General features: G+C 34.5%; 1 protein-coding gene across 1 annotated transcript in view; it reads right to left on the bottom strand.

The window, feature by feature from the left end:
• Positions 1 to 13,825, bottom strand: part of CUBN (cubilin) — a gene marked incomplete at both ends in the record, with an annotated part of 226,675 nt that overhangs the window by 193,482 nt on the left and 19,368 nt on the right. The window contains 5 exons of the mRNA XM_084253526.1: positions 5,849 to 6,036; positions 6,884 to 7,046; positions 8,851 to 9,032; positions 10,616 to 10,850; positions 13,322 to 13,434. Of these exons, the coding sequence (XP_084109652.1) occupies positions 5,849 to 6,036; positions 6,884 to 7,046; positions 8,851 to 9,032; positions 10,616 to 10,850; positions 13,322 to 13,434 (881 nt within the window). The remainder of the gene's footprint in view (positions 1 to 5,848; positions 6,037 to 6,883; positions 7,047 to 8,850; positions 9,033 to 10,615; positions 10,851 to 13,321; positions 13,435 to 13,825) is intronic.

Here is a 13,825-nt window from a genome sequence, read left to right as displayed (position 1 = left end):
TTAGCCAAGCTAAATTCTTTACCTTGGGCTACAAGATCCTATAAGATCTAGCTCTGGTCTTATTCTTGTTACTCACTTCTTGGTGGTTCCAGCCACACTAGTCTATTTTTAATTATTTGCACCTGTCAAGATTTGTTTTCTCAATTCAGTCTCTAGGACCATGTTGGCCCTCTTTTTCTGGAATCCTCCTTCTTTTCACTTTTTGCATTGCAAACCCTTTGTCTTCTTCAGATAAAAAGTGTTACATCCTTAGGGAAGCTATCTCTAATCATTCAACTAAATTCAGTAGCCCTGTTATTTACTTTCAGAGCACCGCTTCTTTCCTTTCTGATACTTTCCGCAAATTGAGATTATGTAATTGTCATTATATATTTTATGTAATGACAAATATTAATATCTATTTTCCACACACATCTCCTAGCACAGTGCCTGACACATAGGTTATTTGACAAATATTTAGAGAATGGATAAATAACCTCTTTTAATTCTTTTGAGGAAAATAATACTATTCCTATTATAGTAAGAAAATTGAGGTTAAATGTTAAACATTTTGCCTTTAGTAATACAGAGAGTTGAAGTACCTTATCCTGTTTCCATGCAATATTGCGTTCATCTATAGGAAATAAGCACTGGCATTACTCTGTATTTGACCTAATAGTACACTGTTCTTGATTGATGCTCTTTCCATAGCTGCCTGTTACTGCTCTCCACTTAACTGTTCCCATAGGTCTGTGGTCTCCATGTGAGCAAGCAACTTCTTTACATAAAGAAGAACATAATCTATATAATTTCTCACAACTCCAAGACCTGGTGGTCCTACGATCTCATTCTTTTCCTTGGCTCCTACAATGCATACCTAAAGAAATATTTCGCCTGAGTAATGGCATATTTTGTCACCTCATTAAAAAGCACCAGAATGACTCCAGTCACTGGGGAAGCAACAGAGCTAAAAAACAAAACCCCAAAATTTAATATGCTAACTACAAATGCAAAGTACTCGATATCTATTTCCCTTTTTCCCCCTGCCATTTCTAGAAAGACCTTTCTCTGAAATAAAATTAATTTCAAAATGTTCGTAACTGGAAAATAATATTCTTCAGCCTTTGGGTGTGGTTGCTTGCTGCAGCGACTTGCTTACTTCAAGCAAATTCATGCACACCAAAGTCATTAATTCCCTCAACCAACTCCAAGACTGGAGTTGAAATAAGCTTCAATTCCTAACAAAGAGTAGGCTTCAATGGTTAGGCTTCAATTCCTATCAAAGAAGAAAAAGAGGGCTTTGTGAAACCGAATTCATCTGAAGATGTGAGAATGGTGCAGAGGGACAGCTGGGAATGGAGGGGAGTAAATGGAGAGGAGTGAGGAGGTGGTTAAAGGCTCAGAGGGAAGACAGACCTTCAGAGTTCTAGCTTGCTGGGTTCCCACTTTTGCAATGTCTTAGTACATTCTTTAAGCGCATAAAGATTTCAACTTCACGTTCAGTTTCATCATATCTCACAGATCTTGATATATAGCATTTTCTGTTTATTATTTTTATATAGTCCTCATTTCATTTTCATTTTCATAGTTATTAATTATTTAGGAGAGGGTTTATAGAGTGGCAGGTAGTTGGATTTTTGTATGAATAATATCTAGTAGCACTGTATTGTGAGAGGGTGTATTTACTATCTGCTTTACCAATTTACTGGGATTGGCTTAGAGGTCTCAAAATGATTAACCTGTGATTCAATGACACTTGTAAAATAAGTACATTTCCTTGATTTGGGAAATCAACTTTAATATAACTTATCTTTATTAATTATAGTTTTCAACTTTTCTATGCCATTTATTTTTTTTTTGCTTTCCACCATTCAGAAGGAACAACTTTCTCAGAAGCTCTCCATTTTCCCAGCAGATTCTTCTCCTTCCCCTTCCCTTATCAATCTCTTGCAATATCCCCTTTCCATTCTGCTAAAGTCTTGGGGGTAGGGGGAGAGACAACTAGGGATTATTCAAAAAAATTCTGTGGGTGAACAACTATATCCATTTCTTCCATATTCCATTTCAGCTCTGGCCTAAGCATCATGTAGCTTCTGAAATTATTATTCAGTCTACTACTTGCGTTCTCTGGGATTAAAAATTAAATTTTCATTACTGTCTTAGGTGTCCTTCACTCAGCGTTCTGATGGCTTAAATCACTTATGAAATATTAATAAAAGGTGCTGCTTTTTATTCTGGAAAGATGTTCTGTCACATTCATTGAACTGTTCTTTACAATTTCAAAGCTCTCTTAGACAAAAACAGATGAACTAACATTTGATCTGTTACTCATTCTTTTGTTACAGCCACAGCAAATCACCCATAGATAGTGTTTTTAGATGTATAACATTTAGTTAAGAGGAATACAGAAATTCAACAATTAATATATAAAGTGTGTCTTGTTAAAAAAGAAAAAGAAAGATATACTACACTGGATCTGGGCAACACCACATTTACTATCTTTTATAGTTAAATTTTATTTGCAAATGAATGTTTATGGAGCACTTACTGAGCAAAAAGCAAGTCTTTCAAAACCACATTATACATGAAATAGCTACACTAGGCAATAGTATCTTAAACTTCATTTAAAGGAATATTTGCATGGCAATAAGACATCTGGAACCACATAATAAGATCTGGGATTCTTAGAAGTGTGTCTCAGAAAGGCATAGTCACACTAAAAGAAAATTCCTTGTTATCATCATCCCACAGCTCTCTAGAATTCCCTCTCAGCTCTTCATGTTTTTCAAAACTTTGGGTAGTCTTCTCTCTCCCAAACATAGAATTCGTAAATGACAAGGTTATCTCCCTTCCTAACCACTAACGTATTCGAAATAATCATCATTCTTTCTTTTATTCCTTTGCTTAAACATTTCATTCTTTTAGGTATATCTTTAAAATGAAACCACCAAATTGGGGAGCAATATATTGAGTGATAATGATGTAATTTGAATTTAATTCCAGTATCACTTTCTTCCATACTCACTGTCTGAAAGACAAGTAGAGAATTGGAAGTGGTTTTTTTTTTTTTTAATGGGCTCAGTTCACAAATTCCAGTGACAGTGATGATTAATGGCAAGAACTTTGATCTAAGTTAGTTAATGTCAATAGTGTCTCATCCAAATCCTATTCTCACAATAACTAGAGTTTGACCCTTGTGGCCTCAGTTTCCTCATCTGCACAACTAAAGATTTAGATGAAGTAAATAGATGCTCTGGCTGGTGCTAAAATTCTACAAACCAACTGGCTTTATTCCCTTAGGGCTAGTCAAGGATATAGTAAAAAAAAAAATCTATTCAATTATTCGAATAACTATTCATGACCTGTCCTTATGACAATAGAGTTGTTTCATCTTTCCCTCAATAATTCTAGGAACTTTTGGCCAAAACCTGGCTGTAGAGGTGTGCACATTAGGATGCTGGTACCTTGTTGGTCAACTAAGACACAGGGCCCCCACTGGCTGTCTCTGAAGTGTTACGTAAAAGGCAGGAGTTGGAAATTTGGTCTAGGAAAATCTTGCATTTATATAATTTTTTAAAAATTCTTCAAGCTTTTTCTGCCATTAATTTCCTTCAGTTATCATCACAAAATCTGGAATAGGTAGGGCATCTCATGGAAGTAAGAACTAAAGTTTCCAAGAAAACGTTTATACAGTCATCAAATGACTAAACTAATGCAAGAATCTAGATGAATTACCTCCAATCCCAGTCTGGCTATAAAACGTTCTGCCACTTTGTTTCCAAAGTTAAATTTTCAATGCTACTTTTAAGATATTTTTCCGATGCCCTTTCAGACCATTTCAGAGGTGTTCGTGTAACTCCTTACTGAACTTCTATTAGAGTATATTGCAAAGCCTTAAGGGATCATTCCCAGTGCTTTGATGACTTTTTAAAGCCATTAGAACCATCATTAAAAATCTAATAGAAAGATGTCCAGATTACTAATGTTTTCATCTATCTGAGAAAAAAGCTTTAGGCCTGATTCCAAGTTACAGTCCTATAACCAAAGAGCCAGTTATGGAGTCGGGACATTCAAGAGAGATTTCTCCCTAGGGAGCAGGGGCAGCTTTGTGGTCACAGTTACTGTACAAGGCTGTATTTCTGCTCATATCAGAGGATAGTACAGCCCAAACTCCTCACTGCAATTCCTAGCTTCTTTGCTCCCTAAACATGTAATCAGGGCCCAAGCACAACTTTTATGGTCCTCAGTTTCCTGATCTCTAGATAAGAATAATAACAGTGGGTGTGAAGATTCAAGGAGTTAATTCATGTAAAGCACAAGCACATCATACCGGACAGGCAGTAATCGTGACCTACTTATTCTAGTATTTTAAAGTCTTAGGGTAACATTTGGTGATGGTAATGCTAATGCAAGCTATTATTACTATTCTCTAAGTATAAAAGAGATGTTGGAAATTTAATTTTTATTTACATAAAAATATTTAAAATTTCTTTATTTCAGTATAAAACACTAACATTTATCATAAAAAAATCTTTAAAGGATTTTTTTTTAAGATTTATTTATTTATTTATACAAGCACTGGGCACAGTCAGAGGCTCAGGAGGGTGAGAGAATTCACCAGAGCCAGAGCAGGGGGCAGAGCAGGCAGAAGGACCGAAGTACACTGCTAAGGGGAGCAGCGGGCGGCAGGAGAGGTCTGCGTGCTATGTGGGACCCTCCTCCGGTGGCTGGGGAGCAGCCGGGGATCAAACCGGTGCTGCGGAGGCTTCGGGCAGCTTCGCAACCCAGTGCTCAACCGCTGCTCCACTAGGGAGGCCCTATCATAAAAGTCTTTAGAACTCATAAACAGAATGAATATACACATCCCGCTCATCATCTGAGATAAAAACCTCTGGATTAAAAAAAATATATTGCTACAATGCCATGGCCAATGTACTTCTTCAGGCAAGTCCAAATCTTGCACTAAAATTCTATATGTCCCCTCTCTACATCTGAAAGTGGGAAGAGGGCAAGGGATTATATAGGTTTTTCTGGAAAAGTGAATTGGTTTGATTTATATGAGCAAACTGTAAATGCCTCTCTGGGTTTTTAAAAAAATTGCACCCAAAAAAACATGTTTTGTTTCCTTGCCCAAAATTTAATTTGTGGCTTGACCAATAATTAAGAAAAAGAAATACCAGGCCAGAAAAACAAAAACTGCCCTTTTGTTTCAGATATTCTCCTTATTACAACCATCACACACACTTAAATCAATGTAACTTTTCTGAAGGAAAATAATCAGAACTAACTACAAAAGAAAAAAAATGTCTAAACTTCCAAACAAGAGTTATTCATTTCTCTAAGTTAACCCTTTGCCACTAACTACCTAGCTCACCTGGTCAAATCCTTTTACTTCCCTCATATACAAAATTGTTCTGTATAATCGCTGTCATCAGTATCCTATTAGTAAATCCTTCTAGTCATACTTGTATTTACCTTAATTATTCGGGCTCATTTTAAAAGCTTGTAACTGTGCATTAATATGAATTTCTAGTCTCAGTTTTCATTTTCTTGTCTAGTCCCTTAGAATGTTCTGTTTCATTCTCTATAGTTCTTTTATAGTTCTTTTTTTTGACAACTTCTTTCACACTCCCTAGTATATTTGTTTGTCAAACTCTAGCCTAGTTAAGTATAAACCACAGGTTTCTGAGCCTGCCCTAGAGGTGCTGATTCAATAGGTCTAGGAAAAAGTGCAGAATTACATTTCTAACATTCAGATCATCCAGATAATGTGGATTCTACTGGCCCAACAATCATTTAAAGACCACTGTGCTACAGAATATAAGTGTTGATAAGTACCATCAAAGAGTCATTGAGTGGTAAAAGTTACCTCAATGTAAGTCTGAGAACAGCCACTCTGGCTTTCCAGCTCCACATGGGTGAAGTTGATCTGTATTTGTTCTCCCAGGGGTTGCTTGATAATATAGATGCATTGTCTGTTATGCATAAAAGGTCCAGACAAGTCCAGAGAGAGAAGACCCTGTGGGTCTGTGTAGTTCCCTCCACAATGCAGATCCACTAAGGAGAACAAAGAAGAGAAGGAGAAAGTCATGAGAATGTCCATTCCTCTGATTCCAGGAGTTGGATGCACACACACCATATATCCATTTTAGTCACCCTGTATAGAGTTATACCTTGTTTGTAGAAATGTTTACCTAACTTCCAATCTAACATTCTCTTCTACAAATTTTAAATACATTTGTGTATTTAAAAATACATTTTTTAAATACAATTATGTTGTGAGGAAAGTTGATATGCACAGACAATAAGTAAGACTGACAAAAATTAAAGGTCAACTGTAGATTCAGCCGCAACCAAAGTAAATGGAGAAAGTGGAACAGTGAAAACATATTCAGGGTTATTTTTCCTGATACTGAGTCATAAAAAAATCTTTCTCCAGGGAATTCTCATTCAGGCATATTGATGTATGTCATGAACAAAATCTTCTGCACTCCTAAAACAAAATTCAGAGAGTATTTCATTGTATTTGTCGGTTTGTTTTAAAATATCAATGCAAGTTAATAGCTATGGGTCTGACATAGCTTTAGTGTTTTTCTCACTTGAATAACATCTCTCAAAACAAAACAGAAAGTAAAGAGCTATGTCTGAATAATTTATGTTTAGGTGTCAGGTATGTATTTACTAAGACATGGATCTCATGTCCTAGGGATTGATAAATACTGTAACATTAAAAACAGAAATTTGGAGAGATAAAAAAATCTGTAGGTACAAGAAAAAATATAAAGACTTGTTATTAGACTAAAAATGTAAGTCATCTGCAACCTCACATTAAAATATAGAACAGCTATAAACACAGCATTGTCCTTCACATTCATATTAAGCTCTCTCTCATCAAATTACATACAAGGTGATGTTAAGTAGGTGATGTGGAAGCCTTGGTCACTAATCTGGTTGTCAGAATGGAAATGAATTCTGGCAAAGGGACCAGTAGTCTGGAGTGGTGGAGGGGAGAGAGTGGAGCAGAATTTCCCAAGAACAGGGTCCTGATGCAAAAGACCATCTCGAATCTAAAACAAAGAAACAAATCATTACACTCAAAGTGATCAGGCTTTAACAAACCAAGTTGTTTTGTAGATTAACTTCAGAAAAGCCATCATTTGAAAGTGATGGTGGCTCTGGCAGATTTGCACATACATATCTAACACAGCATTGGAATTCAGTAAACCATAGTCTCCTTCGCCCATCATCCCTGACACCTTATCTTCTGTTTGAACTGCAAATGGGAGATTGGATGTACATTTTTAATGTTTTTTCTTGTAATATTATTACTCTCATTAATAACTATTTCCTTTCCTAGGTCTTCTTGCAGATATTTGTTTTGAAATTATGAATCCCTAGTGATACAAAAGAAGAAAATAAATATATGCAAAGAAAATAAAAGAGGGAATGCTAGCAATGTCAACTGATTCACAACTTGTTTTAAGTATCCAAGAGGATCAGAGGTGGAGAAGGAAGTATAGTCAGATTAGATACAATGAAAAGATGGCTTACTGAATTTAAAAAGTGCAGTTTTAATAACAATTAAGTACCACAATAATGATGACAACCTTAGAAATTCTTTTTTTTAGTTGTTAGTTTTGAATGTATTAAATAATTATGTTAATTTCTCTATAATTGTGTTACAATTGCAACTCCTACACTATATAGAACTCCAAAGCATCAATGGACTAAATGATATTTTGATATGGTCAATTTTGTCTACTGATAATATTTTAATCTATTGGCAGCAAAGGTATTTGTATAGTTAACAATTTCTTTGAAATATTATAGCTCATAGAGAAATAAAGGTGTTTCAATATTGTGAGGGTGGTTGATACTTACTATTATACATGTATGCACGTTAACATTGGGAAATGAAAAAAGCCCCTGATTTTAATATGATGGTAGTTGCTGAAAATGAATTTCAAGATAATTTTGTCAACATTTAAAAGGCTATCTTTCAGCAATTTTCCACGGAAAAGTAGATCTTCTAGTCACTCCCAAAGGTTTCAAATCCATTACAACTGCTAAATAACTAATGACTTTAACTTGTGGAGATCCCTGATTGACAGTCAGACCCTTCTGTCCTTTATGAATAATTCCACAGTACTCCATTCTTTCCTAATGGACTTGGAAAAGTATATTGCCTTTTATGACTACTGTAAGAGGTACTGAGATTTATGGCGATGACAGAAAAACATAAGAGCTCAATTTTCTCAATGATCTTTCAGTCTACAAATGAAGAGCAATATTTTTTTACATATCTATATAATAAGGTTTTGAATAGAACAGCTTTTTTTTCCTTCCTCCATATTCTATAAAAATCTTGTGCTAAGAAGAAGGAACACAAGTTAAGGCTTCTTCTTTCAATGACAATTATCAATACATACCAGTTAAGTCTTGCCTTTTACCAGCCCAGTTCACATAATCACCATTAAATTATTTCTCTTCATGGAATACTATGATTAACTTGTGAAACACCTCACTGGTTTAAACAGAAAACTGAAAATTTGAATTTTCATTGGGGAAGTTAGACATTAATTTTTATTTCACTATTTCTATTATCCCCATGTTAGGGGACTGGGTTTCCAGAAAATGGCAAGGGAAGAGAAGGCAACTGCTTCTCATATTCAAAAGGGACCCAAGAGAAGCAATAAGCCAGCATAATTAATAATCAGAATTTAGCAAGACTTGGACACTGGAAGCCTACTGAAGAATATATCTACCTAGAACTATTGCTAATAAATTATGGTCATGTATAGGCATCAGAGACCACAACCCCCTGACTTCTCAGCACACAGTGATGAGTCCTATACAAATCCAACTCCTTACCTCAAGATAATCTTTGTTGCAATCATCATGGTGCTCCAAACTCAAGGTCCCAAAAGTAAATGTTATCAGAAGGTCAGGACTGGTTGTTACTTTCCAGATACAATCTCTTCCTGGGGGGTAGTTTCCAGGGTATCCTGGAGACTTAATAGAACCATAAGTACCAGTCAGGATACCGCCACATTCTAAAATATAAAGAAAAGTTATGTTTACATTAGTAAACAAGTTATGCCTCATGTAGAATGATCAAAGTCCTTGCTTGCTATGAGAAACCAAGTTTGTTTAATAACTATGTGTAGTTTTGGACACTCTCTAAATTAAAGAAGTTGCTGAGTTTTCCATTTTGCTTAAGTTATAAATGTAGAAGAACCTAATGATAACAAATAAATACACCCATATATTGAGCTCTATGATAATCAGCCATCACACTGTGATCTAATTTAAAATATAGGTTAAATTGTCTGAGGAATGAATATGAGAAGATATTTTCACTTTCCACTTTGAGGGAGAATAACTGTATATTAACTCATAAAATTCTGGAAACTGAGGCATTTATGAAATTTTAGAAAAATAATAATTATCATAAATGTAACAATAACACAAATGTAAAATATCTAGAAACACCAACAAAAGATGTTCAATGTCTAAAAGGTTAGACATTGAAATCTATGAACCATAGTAAAGATAAATTAAAAGAGAACTGAATAAATATAGAGAAAGTCAATGTGCATGCATTGAAAGGGTCAGTATTTTTTTTTAATTTTATTTACTTATTTTTTAATTTATATAAGCACTGGGTACAGTCAGAAGCGCGGGAGGGGGAGAGAATTCACCAGAGCCAGAGCGGGGAGCAGAGCAGGCAGAAGGACCGAGGTACACTGCTGAGGGGAGCAGCGGGCGGCAGGAGAGGTCTGCGCGCCATGTGGGACCCTCCTCCGGTGGCCAGGGCGCTGCAGAGGCTGTGGGCGCTTCGCAACCCAGTGCTCAACCACTGCGCCACTGCGGAGGCCCAGAAAGGGTCAGTATTTTTAAGACATCTCTTCCCAAGTGAATTATAGATTCAGTGCAATGACAGCAAAATCCCAGCATATTGTTGGGAGAAATAAATGAACTGATTCTGAAATATATATGGATATGCAAAGAATCTATCACATTTTAGAAGAACAAAATTAGAGATTTACAGTACCAAATTTTAAACTTCAGTAGTTATATCAATGTAGCACAAGGATAGATAGACCAATAGAAAAGAAATTTCAGAAATAGATCCACAGATTTACTAATGAATGGAATTGCAGATTTAGTATACTGTTCTCTTTACTTTTCATATGTTTAAAATATTCACAGTAAAAAGTTTTAAAATGGAACACCAAAACCAAACAAAAAACACCAACAAATAAGGTATCAAATGATCACTAAGATAAGAAATACTAAATGAAGGAGTGAATAGTATCCGCAACAAAATCTCTGCAATAATATACTAGTAAAGCTTATAAAAAAGCTATTTAGTAGTTTCATAAGGGAACTATTAAGAATAATCTCTTCCATTTCCAAATTTTATTATCTCTCACACAAAATCAAATGCAAACTCATTATAGGTTTATTTGACTTGAAAATAATTTTAAAAATATTATGTCACTGAATTCCTAAACTTTTAATGCATTCAAAAACATAATCTTAATCAAGAAAATTTAATAACCTCAAAATTTTGTTTTTATATAAGTTTTTATATATAAAATTTTGCTTTTTTTTCCCCCATATTTACACTTACCTGGTTGCTGTGTTTCCCATCTTATTGTAAAGCCTCTATCATTTCTTAAATGTTCAGAATAGAGATGAAAATAGAGAGCATTGTCATTGCTGAGGAGTTCCTGAGGGGGGCTGGAGCCACAGAATCTTCCAAGTTGAAATGCTGCAGAAGAATCTCCATCATGAATCTGAAGAAACTCATGTGGACAATTGTTCACTGATTCTAGCTGGAAAAAGGTGAAAGTAATACGCAGCACCTAGAGATATGAAGGTCACCATATATTATTTTTAATTTTCACATTAATTCTAAAGTATTTCACCCACTAATTAGGAAGCATTTGTATCAAGTCACTTTCAACATATATTTGTATAAGTCCCTAATCATCCAAAATATATGAAAATGCTACATAGTAAATGAATTGTATTAAAAATTGCTTAGACCTAACTTCAGCTAATATCAAAATATATTAAAATCTTAAAGTTAATGAAATAGATTGTAACAGTATTATTGAAGTAAAATACACAATGATATACATTGCATATATTTAACGTATACAATTTGAAGAGTTTCAACATATGTAAACATCTGCAATATCATCACCACAATCAATGAAATGGATGTATCTAACAACTACCACAGTTTCCTCCTGTGTGCGTGTGTGTGTGTGTGTGTGTGTTAAAATGAGATACACCCAATCAACAAATTTTGAAGTACATAATGCCATGTTAACTACAAGCACTGTGTTATACAACATATGTCTAGAATTTATTCATCTAGCATAATTGAAACTTCATATCTACTGAGTTGCTATTCAATGGATTAATGAAATAGATTTACCTAGATTTCATTAAATTGTAAAGTCTATTAAACAAAGGCACTTCATGCTTCCAAAGCAGTAAAATGAGCATTTAGAAAATCTACTTTGAATTAAATTTAATTAATATTACCACAAGAATGTGTATCCTGATAACCAGAATAACTGAAAATCCACATAGATTTTCATCACTCACTCTGAGATATGTTATTTCCTTAAGGGCCTTTGAACCTCTCAACAATATACTGTTTCCCAGATCAAACTGACATCCTATGTGTAAAACTGAGTAAGCACAGTCTAGGCATGTGTGGAATCTGCAAGCTTTCATTGATTGGTTGTCATCAAGAAATGAGTAATAACAAGCGTAGAGTAGGGAAATGGTAATATGATGACTACTGAGCAAACAAATAGGAGAGAATAAGCACAAAAACTGAGGGTGTCTGAGTTTAAATGTTAAAATGTACATACTTTAGATAGTAATATAATTAATAACATATATATTTCAAACATGTATTTCAAAGAACAAAAGGGAGACTGTTGAATTTAAACCATTATGACATAAAACCACAATAGTATTCAGCTAATGAAAAAGGACATCAGGATATTGTTTAAATTCTATCCTGGAGTATTTTTAAGATCTGTTCTGTACATTACATCATTTTTTACCTTTGAATCAATTTCAGTGAAAATCTGAAAAAGTTTGGGAATTGAACTATCAATGATTTGTAGATAATTTCCACCATATTATGTAAGTTGCGGTAGGGATAAGGAAATATGAAAGTCACACTAATCTAGAAAATGGCATGTATTTCTTACAAGCTGATAAACATATTAAATTTTTTTCACAAATTAATTTTTCTTGAAAGACAAATATTTTTACTGTCAGGAAACAAAATTCATGAAAACTAAATGGAAGGAAGAAAATCACATAATAAAGCCACTGGGAAATTGATTTTGGAATTGAATCTGTTGTGGGGTTATTAGACCTTAAAGAGTCTTCCATTCTCAAAGGGGGAAAATTGTTTTCTGACCTTGTACAATGACCTCTGTAACATTAGTTTGCTGGGAAAAGTTAATAGGATTTGGGAGAAAACTTTCTCTATCCCAGCATACAAATTTATTTCAATGAATCCAAGAGTTGGCTGAGAAACAATATTTGGAAAAGTTTGTGTAGTTAATGCACTAAAATGCTTGGACTCAGATCTAAATTTGAAGAGTGTTCATGCAGCAGTTCAGAGTCACTGGAGTCGAATGACCTAAGTTCACGTCAGTGCATGCCATGTAAAGTCTCATTCCCCTGGATCTGCTTCTCAGCTTCTATAGGGTCTATTTCCTCACGTGTAAAATGAGAATAATCCTTTTCATTCAGGTTTCTGATAATTAAAATACAATAATGTCGTGTGAAGCAATTAGGATAGCACATTGGCACATCAATGGCACAGAAAGCTATTGATAGGAAAATAATTTTAACAGTAGTCCCCATTTTTCCCTAATATATATTGTAGCACTGAGTGATCATCATGAAACACCACCATCTCATTAACAATGTGACTACACAAATCACTGTACAGTCAGTCCACCTATGCAGTCATCAATACAGAACAAAGCATGGGCTTTGGAACATGACAAACTTGACTTTGAAATTAACTATTCCAATTACCAACTAAGGATATTCTTTAAAAATCACTTAATGTCTCTTAGTTTCCATGATCTCATCTATAAAATTAGAATGTTATTACTTATTTCAAAACATTAATGAGGGTTAGAAAAAGGTATGTAAAATGTCTATCCCCAAACCTACAGTATATGCTCAATATATGATAGATAAATTATCAGTATGTATACTTTATGTAATATAAATATATGTGATAGATATGTGAAATGTACATTTGAACCAGAAATACTACATTTACCTTTCCCTCTTCAGTTCGGATAACCCAGAAGCAGTTAACATCACGAATGTAATCAACTTCAGTATTCTTGTAGCTGAAACTTCCACTCATTCCGGAGAGAGAATCTCCACAAACTACAAAGGAAAACAAAGATGAACTGTGCCTTTCAGAAAATACAAACAGAAAGAGGCTAGGCAATTGTAAGCCTACTACTGAAATATTTAGCAAAATTTGAGTAATGTTGAAGACAAAAGTCCTGTCATTCCTTCTTTTCTACTCTCTCTTTTTTCCATCACCATCTGCCCCAATCCCACTCCTGTTCAAAATCTAGTTTGGTCTATCCTCACATTTGCTATGAACTTCATTTGCTATGAACAGGCTTTTTGCGTTTTCTCTGGTTTCCATTTTCTCTACCTCTATGATAGTTGAGCCCACACAATTTAGTTATTTTCTCTTCTTTGTTATTTTATATTAACCTTGTCTCCCTAACTAGAAAATAAGCAGATATCTGGAGACAATATTATA

Source organism: Talpa europaea, assembly GCF_964194135.1.
Source record: "Talpa europaea genome assembly, chromosome: 14".
Classification (NCBI taxonomy): domain Eukaryota; kingdom Metazoa; phylum Chordata; class Mammalia; order Eulipotyphla; family Talpidae; genus Talpa; species Talpa europaea.
This window is presented reverse-complemented; position numbering and strand designations above follow the sequence as displayed.